Source organism: Odocoileus virginianus, chromosome 11 (genome assembly GCF_023699985.2).
Source record: "Odocoileus virginianus isolate 20LAN1187 ecotype Illinois chromosome 11, Ovbor_1.2, whole genome shotgun sequence".
NCBI lineage: Eukaryota > Metazoa > Chordata > Mammalia > Artiodactyla > Cervidae > Odocoileus > Odocoileus virginianus.
The window spans coordinates 5,184,249-5,198,975 of NC_069684.1; the positions used below are offsets into that span (position 1 = coordinate 5,184,249).

The window sequence follows — 14,727 nt, forward strand, 5'->3', positions numbered from 1 at the left end:
GACATCCTGAGCGTCCTACAGCTAACGTATGTCCACTTAACCGTTTCTACAAGGGGTTTTTTGGGGAGTGGGGCCCAGGTTGGGGGGAGGTGTGATGAGTTTTTGGCCGAAAGTGGATTATATAGCAACATGTATCCAGCAGAACTGGGTTCAGAAGGAGTTGACCTTGGAGCTCACCTTGTATTCCCCATCTCTGCCCCTTCTCCCACCCTGAGGGGTAGCCTCAATTGACAGTTCCCTTTTATCACATAGTTGGACCCCCTGCAGGACCTAAAGTTCCCAGAAGCTGGTGAGCTTCTCCTGACTCCATATTTTCAATTTTGTATGTTAGCAACTATTTACTGAGCTCATCTGAGTGCTTCGTCACTGCCTATGGAGTCCTGGACAAACAACTAACCCTCTCTGAGCGACAGTTTCCCCATTTTGCAAAATAGGGTGGCTAATGGTCGGTCACATGGCTGATGTGAGGGTTACAATAAGACGGTATCCTCACCCCTGCTGGTGGGCTGTTGCCGATGGAGACCCCTGCCTCCAGCCCCATGTCTGTGTCTACGCACCGCCATTCCAGTGCACGGGCGTGTGTGATCAGTAACCAGGGGAGGGCAGAGGGCGGCGGAGAGGCTGGAAAGGAGAGGAAAGGAGTCCGAAGGCCGCGGTCTCCCAGGAGCGTGGAGAGCGCTGCGGGGCTCAGAGTCTATCTGTGCTGCTCAAGGATGACTTGTAAGTTCTTGGGCCCTTTGAGTTTGCTTGGCACGGTCAGCCACTGCGACGAGAGGCTTCTCTGAGCTCTTGGTGAGCCGGGGGCACGGACCCCTGAGAGCCAGAACAGGAGGGGAAGCGCTGACCGCCCTGCTGTGGTGCCCACAGCCGTAAGGGCTCACAGGAGGCGTCTTTCTGGGGACTCCCAGAAATACGCTGGGCTCCCCTGGTGGTGCAGCGGTCAAGAATCCGCCCGCCAATGCAGGAGACACAAGAGATGTGTCTGGGTGGGGAAGATTCCCTGGAAGAGGGAGTGGCAACACCCTCCAGTATTCTTGTCTGGAGAATTCCCTGGACAGAGGGTCACAAAGAGTCGGACATGACTGAGCCGCTGAGTGCACGAAAGCAACTCTAGGGCACTCCAAGAACGTCACTGTAGTCATCAAAACACGATGACACAGACATAGAGAACGGAGGTGGTGCCTGGCACGTAGTAGGAACTCAGTGTGTGAGCTCCCTGAGAAGCGCCCGCGTCAGCGTCGGGGCAGAGTCCCGTTGCCCCAGAGTCTTCTGACGCCGCCGCCCCTGCCGTAGGCATGTTTGTTTCTCACTGTGTGCGGCGCCCCCGGGACACCCGGTGGATCTGCCCTTCACGGATCCCTGTGTGTGGTGATGGCGGTTTTTCTCTTTAAAGATGAAATCATTTTTTTTTCCCCTTTCTGTTCAACAAAGACAACAGCCTTTTGGTTTTTGATAAACGTTCCCTTCATACTAGCAGGTGGATTTGCCCCGGGCACTAAGCGCTGTGCTTTTAAAACACACACAGGCCCAGCTGTTTGAATCTGCTGCGCACTCCAGTCTTTCTTACTTCTCTTATCTTCTGCCCCCGGGGTTTGAGTTTTCTCTGCCTTGGCAGGCTGATAACATGTGGAAGGAGGAGAACAGTTTTAATTAATAGACTAATTAAGTGGTACAAGCCTTTAATAGCTGATTATAGGAAAGTCGTTCCCCACCCCCCCAAGTGATTGATTTATTTATTGTTCTTGTGCTGCATTATGGCAAAGTAGTCAGCTTCTCATTATCTTTTGGTTGATTCACTGGGTCTTTTCCTTCTCTCTCTCTTCATGTATCCATTTGCTAACGGTGGGCACAGGCAGGATGGGAGACCTTAAACCCGGGGATGAGCAGAAGCAAGGGTCAGAATGCTGGTGCCACCTGCATCTTGACAGCGACAGTTTGAAGGGGGATGAGAGGTAGGAGGGAAAAGATGGCAAGAAATTCCTAGCCGTAACTGTAGGCTTATTTCCCCAAGACCCTTCACCCATGATCCCTCCCCCCATAGGCCATAACTCACACGTGTCAGGTGCATTCAAAAACAGCGCAGTACGGAGTTTTACAGAATGCCCCGAAATCCGACTGCCTGAGTTCAAACCTTGCCCCTCCCACTGGTTCGCTATGTGGTCTGGGCAAGTCCTTCAACCTCACCGTGCCTCAGCCTGCCCGTTTATAAAGTAGGAATATAACCATTCCTCCATAGGACTGGGCATCTTTAGTGGCTCAGATGGTAAAGAATCCACCTAAAATTCCAGGAGACCTGGGTTTGATCCCTGGGTCGGGAAGATTCCTTGGAGAAGGAAATGGCTACCCACTCCAGTATTCTTGCCTGGAAAATTCCATGGGCTGAGGAGCCTGGCAGGCTTATGGGGTCAAAAAGAGTCAGACACAACTGAGTGACTAACACTTTCAATTTTCCCTAGGATTGTCATGAGAATTAAATGAAACAGGTAAAGCACTTAGCATAGCACTTAGCACATACTAAACCCAAATAGGTGAGCTATGACCATCACTACTGCCTGAAATTATTTAAATTGACTGCTACATAGGAGGGAGTTGATAAATGTTTGCAGAATAAATGAATGACTACATCATAATTTTCAAGTAGATTGTGAGTCCTTGAAGTTCAAAAGGGTGAAGAAAAGAGGAAATTGCCCATTAAATCATAATAGGAAGCTACCTTTAGTTGAGTGCTAATCACTGGTTCGGCTCTGAGCTAATTGGTTTCTGTACTTTCTCTCATTTAATCTTTATGTAACGTGATTTTTACCAGCCTTCTTGAACATGTTTTCCTTAAAGAGCCCCCATAGCAAATTTTGTGGGCTGTCCATGTCCTCCCCAAGATTTCCAAAGATTCTTGGGGGATGGGCTGACATTTTCACGAGCCTGGTTTCTTATGAATTCCTGCCCAAGCTGAAATCAAGGTTATTTTCCTGCATCCTCTTAGCCTCATAGCAAGTTGAACTCTTCCTTCTGTCCTTAAAGCCCCCAGAGCACAGGGCCATTTTGAATGGAAGACTTTTACTGAAGGCCAAGAGGCAAGACAGGAAGTTATAGTGCCACCTAGGGCAAGCATGTCTCCATGTCTCTGCTGTTATCTACCTTTCCCTGAAAACCAGCTTCCTGTTACTTTATCACACAAATAAATCTAGCTCTTTGAACAAATGTCTCCAATCCAGGCTGTTCTCAGTCCTGGGTCAGAGGCGCTAAGGAGATGGTGGGGTATAGAGCGGCTCAGCTGCTTGTCTCAGCCATGGAAGTTTACCAAAGTGTCCTCCTCAACACGTGAGTCACACGCCTCTGAGATGGCTCCTGCCCCACTTAGAGTGAAGAAATATGGCAGTCCTATTTTCGCATAATTTTTTTTCTTCCTGTTACACTCGTGGTCATGTTGCAGGAAGGGGAACCCCTTCTAGGACCTGAGATGGGCTCTTGTCTAACACTCGGAGACAAAATGCCTGAGAAGACACATGCTGACAAAGCAAGAGACTCTATTGGGAAGGGGAGCCGGGGTAGAGAGCGCAGGAGGTGAGGGAACCCAGGAGGACCGCTCCGCCACGTGGCTCAGTCTTGGGTTTTATGGCTGTGGGGTTAGTTTCCAGGTTGTCTCTGGCTAATCATTCTGACTCGGAACTTCGTAGTGGTGTGTACATTACTCAGCCAAGATGGACTCCAGCAAAGAGGATTTTGGGAGGTTGGTAGGACATATGGACTGCTGTCTCCTTTTGACCTTTCCCAAATTCTTCCGGTTGGTGGTGGCTTGTTAGGTAGTGCCATGTTCCTTTCTGGGAACTGCTGTCAAAATAACTCATGCAAATAAATGGTTACGGGCCAGAGTAGGTGGTGTCAGTCAGTGTTTCCCCTAACAGTCATGGTAGGAGGTAGATAATGTTATCTCCATTTTTTTCCGGATGAGGAACCTGGAAGTGAAAGATGTAAAAAAAAAAAAAAGTGACCCACTTAAAGTCACACAGCTCATTCAGAGCTGGACTCCCAGGGCCGGCCTGTCTGATTCCAAAGCCAGGGAGGCGGATCACGACACTGTGTGGTCACTTAATGCAGCTCCAACTGGTCTGAAGTGGTTCTACTCCTCTTTCTCAGGAAATCTGTCTGTGAGGGAGGCAGTGTGGGTCATAGGAAGGTGAATTGATTGACTGACGACCCAAGACATTAAAACAGATTTAGAGCTAGAAATAGCTGCGTATCTATAGCTTCATGTATGAAACCCAAGAGTTGTTGCTATTACTCACTGCTAAATGATCACTCTGATTGCTTCAATTTTGTTGATGCTGCAGTTGCTGAATCTGCTGTGCTTTATTCAACCTTGGGTAGGGCCTCTTCTCCAGGAAGATAAAGAAGGTTTTCTTTTGCTTATGAAGTTCTGGCTTCATATGTAAAACATCACTTTGGGAGCCCCCTCTCATCTGTGAAGGCTGGCCGGTTGCTGTGGCTCTTATAAAGAGCTCAATAAATAGCTACTGAATGAATGAAAGAAAAGCTCTTTGCTATCTTTAATTTGTCAGTTCTCTTCCCGAGGCAGGAGTTAGGCAGAAACAGACAAAGGAGCATCCATCCCAGCTGGGCAACTGGCAGGAGCACCAAAATTGTTCTGATTCAAGAACATCACTGGAAATGGGATGAGGCTACAGAAATGGAATTTGTCCACTCTCTTCCCAGAAAGAGTAATGAATGTAGTTAGAATTCTTTAATAAGCTTCTGGAGCAGAGTCGTCCAGATTTTACTACATAGTAGCAATGTGACCCCAGATTTCTCATCCCCAAAATGGGGGTTTGGTACTTATCATAAGGGGTTTCCCCCCTCAATTAAGTGTGACAATGGAAAAATTCTAGCTTTTATCCTTACTTACTCTTCAGTCTACTATAATCCAGTTTCTGCCCTCCCACACCCCACTGATTGCTTTCACTGAGATTACCAATCACCCCTTTGTTGAAAATTCCACTTCTCCATCTCTTGGTGGCATTTGACACTGAATAACAGAACTTCCTCCATGAAATAATCTCTTCCCTGGTTCCTTATGACTCCAGGGCCTCCCGTAGTAAAATAATTTATGCAAAGGGTTACCAGCTAGAGTGGGCAGTGTCAGGCTGAAAATTTGCATGTCTCCTTGACCATCCTTTTAAGTCTCCATTTGAGGCATCCTTATTAGTTATTTGTTGCTGCGTAATGAATTACCCCCAAATTTAGCAGCTTGGAACAGCATCATTTCTGAGGGTTAGGAATTTGGGAGCAGTTTAACTGAGCTGTTTTGACTTCAGCCTTCTCCTGATATGCAGTCTCACTCATTATTCATTCATGAAGATTCTCTTCCAAGCTCTTCAAGCTCCCTTGCCTGGCTCTGGGCAGGAGGTCTCCATTCTTCACACGTGGACCTCTGCACAGGACTGCTGGTGATGGGGAGGTGCCTTCCCCAGGGTGAGTGACCCAAGGAGAATGAGCACATGTGGCTGAGATCTCAAGGGTGCCATCCCATCACTTCCACCCTCATCACACTGCCCGTCCCTGGTACAACATCAGGGAGGACCACACACCAGTATGAAGCTCGGAGACAGCCCTGGGGGCCATCCTGGATGCTGGCTACTGTGGCAGCCTTCTTGGCTGACCCTAAAAAATCAGTGCTCCCTGGAGTTCTGTCTGCACACCCGTCTCCTCTCAGTCTCCACACACACCCTTGACAGCGTGGAGCTCCCCTTCAATTACATCTAAATTTTAAAGTCCTCCAAGTCTGTATCTCTAGCCAAGGTCCCTCTCAGAAACTTCAGCTTGTACACTCTGCATGTGTGCACGGGTGCTTAGTTGCTCAGTCGTGTCCGACTCTCTGCGACCCCATGGACTATAGCCAGCCTGGCTCCTCTGTCCCTGGGATTCTCCAGGCAAGGATACTGGAGTGGGTTGCCATGCTCTCCACCAGGGGATCTTCCCGACCCAGGGATCGCACCCGCATCTCCTGTCTCCTGCATTGCAGGCTGACTCTTTACCCACTGAGCCACTGAGGAAGCCCCTCATACACTCTCTGCTGGAGCCCAGAGGCACCTCAGAGTCCACAGATCTGGACTGAACTCATCCTCAGCCCACGAGTTCCTTTCTCCGCCTGGGTTTCAATCTCAAGAATGACAACACAGTCCACTGTTGTCCTACAAGAAACAGAAAATCATTTGTCGCTTCCTTTTCCCCCTTCTCTCACATCCAACCACCATGTTAAGGTTCTTTGCTTTTTTCATTGTTTTTCTCATCTTTTGTTTTGAAAAGTGTCAAAATATAGGAAAGTTAAAAGACGAGTAAAACGACTCCCTATTGATTGGATTACTTCTGCGTTCACAATTGCTGGTATTTCGTGTTGCATCTGCTTTCTCTCCCTGCTCCTCTCCCATCAGTTTATGTCTTTCCATAATAACATTCAGATGCTATTTGCCATTCTCTCACAGATGTGCAGTGTGTGTGTTTGTGTGTAAAGTTTCCATGTAAATACAATGGATTTGAAAGTAAGTTACAGGGAAAGGATCTGAAAAAGAGTGGGTATATGTGGATGTATTCTTTGTTGCATACCTGAAACTAACACAACATTGTAAATCAACTAGACTCCAATATAAAAATTAAATTAAAAATAAATGAAATGTACTGATAGATGATAAAGAAAGAAAGTTGAAGATATTATGACACCTCATCCCTAGAGAGTTCTGCATATGTTTCCTAAAATGTTTAGCTTTCCTGGGGCTCAGTGGTAAGTAATCCACCTGCAATGTGTGAGACGCAGTCTTCATCCCCGGGTCAAACCCTGAAGTGGGGAATGGCAAGCCACTCCCGTATTATTGCCTGGAAAATCCAATGGACAGAGGAGCCTGGTGGGCTACAGTCCATGGGGTTACAAGAGAGTCGGACACAAACGAGTGACTAAACAACAAAACAGCTCTGAAGAACAAGGACACGCTTCCCCTGCGTAACCACAATGCCATTACTCCAAAGACCACTCTTCCTGCTCTGTCTCCTTCAGGCCGTACGCTTTCCTTATCATCACTTGTGCAGTCATCTCCTAACTAGTTCCTCCTCTGATCCATGTCCCATACTTCTGCCAGGGTGAGCTTTCCAAAATACACAGCTGATTATGTCACTTCCCTTCTCTGGACCTGTCAGTAGCTCTATATTACCTTCAAAATAAAGACAGACTTCACATGGCATATAAGCTTTCATCATCTAGATTCATTTAGAGCAGTATTGCCCAGCACTAGAAATGTAATAGGAGCTACATAAGTCATTATTCACAGAAAATTTACTTATTCATTTATTTTTGCCTTGCCGGGTCTTCACAGCTATGCAGAGGCTTCAGTAGTAGCAGCTCATGGGCTCCAGAGCTCGGGCTCAGCAGTCATGGTGCTGGGGCTTAGCTGCCCTGGGGCATGTGCAATCTTTCCCAACCAGGGATCGAACTTGTGTTCCCTGCATTGGCAGGTGAATTCTTCACCACTGGACCAGGAGAGAAGTCTGGTAACCTTACATTTTAAATGTAGGCACATTTTTAAAAGTTCTTAAAAAACAGGTGAAATGAATTTTAAAAATACGTTTTATATAATCCAATATATTCAAAATCTTATCATAGCAACGTAAGTGCAATACAAGAACTATTAATGAGATGTCATACTTTTTTCCGTAAGTCTTCAAAATCTGTCCTTTATTTCGTATGTACAGCATACCTCAATTCAGATGCTCCCTTTCCAAGGGTAAACTAAAAATGAATTCCTACCAAAATAATAAGATTATATTTAACAAAAAAAAAATTTATATTATTCCAGCTGGCTTAATTAAAATTAAATAAAATGGGAAGCTCTGTTCTTCCTTCACACTGGCCACATCTCAAGGGTTTTGTAGCCACAGGGCCTAGTGGATCCTGAAAAAGGGAATTCCTGAGCAGCAGTTCTCAGTGTGATCCAGGGTCTCCCTAGGGGGTCCTCAAGGCCTTTCCAAGGAGGTCACTAAGGTCAAAATTATTTCCATATAATTAGACATTATTTGCCTTCTTTCACTTTTTTTTTCTTCCACCAGTGTAGTACAGTGGAGTGTTCCAGAGGCCACGTAACATGTAATGTGACCACAGATTGAACACAGAAGCATTTAAGAGAATCAGCAGTTTGTATTAAGCAGATAGTGAAGAAATTTACCAAATTGTGAAACAAGGTGTCTCTCTCCTCTCCTTACTTATTTTTGTTTTGGAAAGTATAATTATCTTCCATTAAAATGTGTATATTTATATACTCAATGAGAAGGTTATTTTTAAATGAATTAATGAAAAGATTGAAATGTTCTCAGTCTTACTTTCTGATACAGTGATTATCGATAGCGAGAACTCTCACTTCTCTATGGTGTAAGAGGGCTTTGAGAAGAGCTGGCCTCCAGCAGCCTGACTCTCCAGCTTCATGGCCAGTGATTTCCTCTCCTCCCTCATACTTTTCACATGAACATCCAGCTCCAGACAAGATGAAGCAGATCCACTTTCTCCCTTTTCCTCTGGTTAAGTGCTTCCTAAAATCCTGAACATGACAGATGCAACCAACATCTGAAAGGTAAAGCAAAGGCTCGGGGCCTCAGGACTCAAGGAGTGACATGTCACCAGGGTGGCATCAGCAGAGACCCAGACGGGCTGCTGAGCTTCTGCTCTGGTCCAGCAATAATGAGACGCCCGCCACTCCGCAAGTGTGTCGACGGCTGAATGGAGACCCTGGACTTTTACCCCCACCTGGCTGTAACCAGGAGGTCACCCCGCCCCGCCCGCCTCAGCAGAGCGGTAGGAAAGGGGCCCTGCTGAAACAGATCAGTCTCACAACACAATACCTGAAGTGTCCAAGGTGCGATTTCAAATCACGCATGATGCCAAGAACCGGGAAAATCTCAACTTGAATGAGAAAAGATAATTAGCAGATGCCAACACGGAGATGACAGAGATGTTGGAATTATCTGACAAGGATTTAAAAACAACCATCATAAACATGCTTCACTGAGCAATGATAGCAATGCTCAATAACTTAAAATAAAGGATGACTTAAAGGAACAAATAGAAAGTCTCAGCACAGAAATAAAAATAGAAAGAAGGATCATATCCTTTACTTGGGCCTTAAAAGTACCACTCGTGCTTCTGGGATGACCACCCTTTCTTTGTGCCTGGGCCAAGGTGTCTGCCTCTTCTTAGAACACCCATCTCTGCTTTTTAAATCCTGCTTGTCCCTGGGGTCAGCTGAGATGTCACCTCCTCTGCGAAGCATTCCTTGACTTCCTTGCCCCTTCCCCCTGAAAGCTGCCTACACCATAGCACTCACACTCAACTCCAATTATTCTGTCATCTCTCCCTCTGCACCTGCCCGGTGTAAAAACTTTCCAGAGGGCCTGTGTCTTATCGCAGGTGCCTGGCACAGTACCTGGCTTAAAATAAGCACTCAGAATAAATGAATAAATGAATAAATCTGTGAATAAATGGAAAGTCTGCAGTGACTCTCTCTTTGACTGATTAAATCTAATTAATGCCTGTGGTCAGGCATTAAATGCCCTACACAAACTGTGATACACGTCTTTTTGGTATCTGGCTTCCCTTCATACCTCCTACTCCTCTGCCACACTGGAAAACACAGTGTTGTGTTTTCCTGGAACTTCAAAGCACTTTTTATTTGTCACATACAATTAGTAATTTCTTTCTTTTAAAAAAAGTTTCTTTTTATTGGAGTAAAGTTGATTTACAATGTTGTTTCAGATGTACAGCCAGATGAATCATTTATACATATATCCGCTCTGTTTTAAAAGATTCTTCTCCCACATAGGTCATTACAGAATTTGAGTACTGTTCCCTATTGAATAGGTCCCTAATGGGGACCTACTGGGCTTCCCCGGTGGTTCAGATGGTAAAGAATCTGCCTACAATATGGGAGACTCGGATTCGATCCTTGGTTCGGGAAGACCCCCTGGAGAAGGGAATGGTTACCCACTCAAGTATTCTTGCCTGGAAAAATCCATGGACAGAGGAGCCTGTTGGGCTATCATCCATGGAGTTGCAGAGGGTCGTACACAACTGAGCGACTAGCACTTTGACTTCATTATACAAGGACTTACCAGTCTTAACCAAGTAATGTGTATATGTCAGTCCCAGTCTCCCAATTTATCCCTCCCCCCTTCCCCTCTGGTAACCACAAGATTGAAAACACAGTCTTTTGTCTTGTTTTTTCTTTTTTGGCAGCGCCATGGGGCTGGTAAGTTACTAGCTCCCTAACCAGGGGTAGACTCCGCAGACCCTGAAGTGGTCAAGCAGAGTCTTAACCTCTGGACCGCCAGGGAAGGCCCAGAAAGGTGTTCTGAAAGGACCGTTTACCTCCCTTATCCCCACCTCCGTATACACATATGTATGCGTTTCTCTCAGCCTCAAATATTCTCACCCATTTTTACAGCCCCACTCAGACATCGCCTCGCCGTGGCCAGCCAGCCCCTGCTCTCCCCTGCTGGAAAGGGTCCCGCCCGCCTCTGGGTACACGGCACTTCACTTAATCTTTTCTCGTGTTAAGTCTCCCTCTCTGCCATACGTTTGTTTATTTTGGCTGTGCTGGGTCTTCACTGCTACACGCGGACCTTGTCTAGTGGCAGCGGGCAGCAGCGGGCGGCGGGCAGCGGGCAGCAGCGGGCGGCGGGCAGCGGGCGGCGGGCGGCGGGCAGCGGGCAGCGGGCGGCGGGCAGCGGGCAGCGGGCAGCAGCGAGCAGCAGCGGGCAGCAGGCGGCGGGCAGCAGCGGGCAGCGGGCGGCGGGCAGCGGGCAGCAGCGAGCAGCAGCGGGCCGGCGGCGGGCGGCGGGCGGCGGGCAGCGGGCGGCGGGCGGCGGGCGGCGGGCGGCGGGCAGGCGGGCAGGCGGGCGGCGGGCGGCGGGCAGCGGGCGGCGGGCAGCGGCGGGCAGCAGCGGGCGGCGGGCGGCGGGCGGCGGGCAGCGGCGGCGGCGGGCGGCGGGCAGCGGGCAGCGGGCGGCGGGCAGCGGGCAGCGGGCGGCGGGCAGAGAGGGCGGCGGCGGGCGGCGGGCGGCGGGCAGCGGGCGGCGGGCAGCGGGGGGCGGGCGGCGGGCAGGCGGGCAGCTGCGGGCGGCGGGCGGCGGGCAGCAGCGGGCAGCGGGCGGCGGGCAGCGGGCGGCGGGCAGCAGCGGGCGGCGGGCAGCAGCGGGCGGCGGGCAGAAGCGGGCGGCGGGCAGCAGCGGGCGGCGGGCGGCGGGCAGAAGCGGGCGGCGGGCAGCAGCGGGCGGCGGGCGGCGGGCGGCGGCGGGCGGCGGGCGGCGGGCAGCGGGCGGCGGGCGGCGGGCGGCGGGCGGCGGGCGGCGGGCGGCGGGCGGCGGGCGGCGGGCGGCGGGCGGCGGGCAGCAGCGGGCGGCGGGCGGCGGGCGGCGGGCGGCGGCGGGCGGCGGGCGGCGGGCAGCGGGCGGCGGGCGGCGGGCGGCGGGCGGCGGGCAGGGCCCGCCCCTTGCTCTGCTGCCAGGGCTTTCGTCGCGGCGGCTTCTCTTGCTGCGGGGCCCAGGGCTTCAGTCCTTGCGGCCTGTGGGCTCAGCAGCTGGGGCTCATGGACTCTAGAACCCCGGCTTAGTAGTTTCGGCGTGTGGGCTTAGTTGCCCCGTGGCACGAGGAATCTTCCTGGGTCAGGGATTGAAACCGTGTCCCCCGGCATTGGCAGGCAGATTCTTAATCACCCGACCACCAGGGAAGTTCTGTCTTTGTTTTTATTTGTTTGTTTGAATGCACTTGTATTTGCCCCAAGATTTAAAACTCTGTGGGTTTGGGACTCCCTGTCAGTCCAGCTGTTAAGACTCCATGCTTCCACTGCAGGCTGGGGTGTGCGGGTTTGATCCCGGGTGGGGGCCTAGGATCCCGCCAGTAGGCGGCACCGCGTGGCCAAAAAAGGTCCGTGAGTTCGAACTCACATCTTGTTCATCTTTGCCTCTGCCGCCGAGTCCCTAGCATAGTCCTTGTTACTCTCAGGGAGTTTCCACTTCTTTTTCTGAGATCATGGTACCTACGGCATAGGGGTTCTGTGGCTACTAAACCAAAAACACACTATTTAAATTTTGATACAGTCAGTATTCAATAAATGATTGATTATTGTTATTATCATTTGAAGGAATAAATGATGGAGCAAGTCCTACCTACTCTGCCTTCAAAACGTCCTTTTGAATTCCACTTCGTCTCCCCCTTATGCCACTATTATCGCCCTGCTCCCAGCTGTGACCATTCTTGATCCCATCACTGCAGTCCAGTGGGCCCAGCCTTTCTGGATTTGTGGAAGACAATTTTTCCACGGGCTGAGGAAGAGGAATGGTTTGGGGGTGCACGTTACCTTTATTGTGCAGTTTATTTCTATATATAATTATTCTGCATTATTATAAAGCATTTTCAAGGGAAAAACCAGGGGGCCACCCTGTCACCAGCACATATATCCAGACTTAGGGGATAGTCCTCTTTATCCATGAAATGAAAATCTAGCAGAAGATACGTCTAGGTCCATTTTCCACAGTGAGCTATGTAACAGTCCAGGGTGAATTCTCCAGGGCTGACTGCAGGCAGAGCAGAGGGAACCAAGGCCTGAGGACTTGCTTGGCTGCTCAGACGTGGGAAAGCGCCCCCTGAGGAAATGCCCAGACATGAAGCCCCAGACCTATCCTGACCCTGCCCTCACCAGCTTCAGGACATACAACTGCAGGAACCCTGAGGTCCCAGCGGAAGAGTGGGGAAAGCTTTGGATTCAGGACTTCTGAATTCCAGGTGATTCGGGCAAGCTACCTCCCCTCTCAGGGCCTGAGTTTGTAACTTTGCCATAGGTTGTTGACTTGAAAATATCTTTAAAATGCCTTCCAGTTGTCACTGTCTATAATTAAAGGGGCTTCAGGTGTAGAATCGTCTGGAATAGGCTGTTTCTGAGCCATAGGACTGTTCATTGGAAGGACTGATGTTGAAGCTGAAACTCCAGTACTTTGGCCACCTGATGCGAAGAGCTGACTCGTTGGAAAAGACCCTGATGCTGGGAAAGATTGAGGGCAGGAGGAGAAGGGGACGACAGAGGATGAGATGGTTGGATGGCATCATCGACTCAATGGACATGAGTTTGGGTGGACTCCAGGAGTTGCTGATGGACTGGGAGGCCTGGCGTGCTGCGGTTCATGGGGTCGCAAAGAGTCAGACACGACTGAGCGACTGAACTGGAGCCCATTGAGCGGTAGGAGCTCAGCATGGCCAGCAGGTGGCGCCATTGCCACACCAAGATGCCCAGAGCAAAGCGTGGTGGGTGGGGGGTGGGGATTCTGATTTTTCTAGAAAGCAGAGTCGCTCAGGGCAAGCTACCAGCATCAAGAACTAGTTGCCACCCCACGCTGTCCCCTAAACACACACACACACACACACACACACACACACGGCTTGCTCCCAAAGCCTACACATTCTGACAAACTCAGGGTAATGTACTGTTACAGGTTGGTGAGCCTGAGGCTGACAGCATATTGAAAAGCAGAGACATTACTTTGCCAACGAAGTCCATCTAGTCAAAGCTGTGGTTTTTCCAGTGGTCATGTATGGATGTGAGAGTTGGACTATAAAGAAAGCGGAGCACCGAAGAATTGATGCTTTTGAACTGTGGTGTTGGAGAAGACTCTTGAGGGTCCCTTGGACTGCAAGGTGATCCAACCAGTCCATCCTAAAGGAGATCAGTCCTCGGTGTTCACTGGAAGGACTGATGTTGAAGCTGAAACTCCAGTACTTCGGCCACCTGATGTGAAGAGCTGACTCATTTGAAAAGACCCTGATGCTGGGAAAGATTGAGGGCAGGAGGAGAAGGGGACGATGGAGGATGAGATGGTTGGATGGCATCATGGACTGGATGGACATGAGTTTGAGTAAACTCCGGGAGTTGGTGATGGACAGGAAGGCCTGGCGTGCTGCGGTTCATGGGGTCGCAAAGAGTCGGACATGACTGAGCGACTGAACTGAACTGAGCCTGAGGCTGTAGGGGTTTCAAAGACCCAGCTGTCTTTTCTCCTCCTGGTTTCCCGTGAGTCTGTACCCTGTCCACCGGTCTTACCTGGCCTCACTCTCCTCCAGTCACTCCCAAGGCAGCCTGTGTCACCAAACAGAGGCCAGCCTGACGTTTTTGATTAACCGTCTTCCCTTTCTCCAACCCCCAGCCGTCACCTTCTAGGGAAACCCCAACACTTCCTCCGTTTGCCTCCCCGAGTCCTGGGGAGGAATGTCTGGTTAGAGCAGTGGGAGAAAGGCAAGGGGGAAGTGGTGGGGGGTGTGCTGCTGAGGGGAAAGGTCTGGCCTGGGCCAGATAAGCCTGGAAGGATCCTTTGTTTGGCCCCAACCGCAGCTGCCATTGTTGACACAACTGGGAGCCTTTCCCAAAGGTCCTGATTGTCCGACAGCTCCCCTTCCCCCACTTCCTATGGGCTTGGGTGGAGCTGGGGGTGTCTGGGCTCTGTGGGTGGTGGGGGCTTACAGATAGTTTTGCAGTTAGGCTGTTGTCTTAATGCAGAGGTGGAAACCACCCCCTCCAGGGGCTGGCAGCCAGATCTCTCAGAGAAACGTTCCCACACTGTCCCTCACTGTTGTACCCACACCTGGGGGCAGGGATGGTGTGACAGCTGAGGGTTCACAGGCCCTGGTTCCTCCCCGTGGCCTGGCATCTT

At 50.3% G+C, this 14,727-nt stretch overlaps 1 protein-coding gene across 1 annotated transcript; it reads left to right on the forward strand.

Annotated features, from left to right (window-relative positions):
- Window positions 1-10,268: 10,268 nt before the first annotated feature.
- Window positions 10,269-12,277, forward strand: LOC139037561 (spidroin-1-like). Its single transcript, XM_070474644.1, has 4 exons — window positions 10,269-10,277; window positions 10,473-10,549; window positions 10,660-11,338; window positions 12,272-12,277. Exons 1-4 carry the CDS (start codon window positions 10,269-10,271, stop codon window positions 12,275-12,277), a joined length of 771 nt encoding a protein of 256 aa, XP_070330745.1.
- The last annotated feature ends 2,450 nt before the right edge of the window (window positions 12,278-14,727 follow it).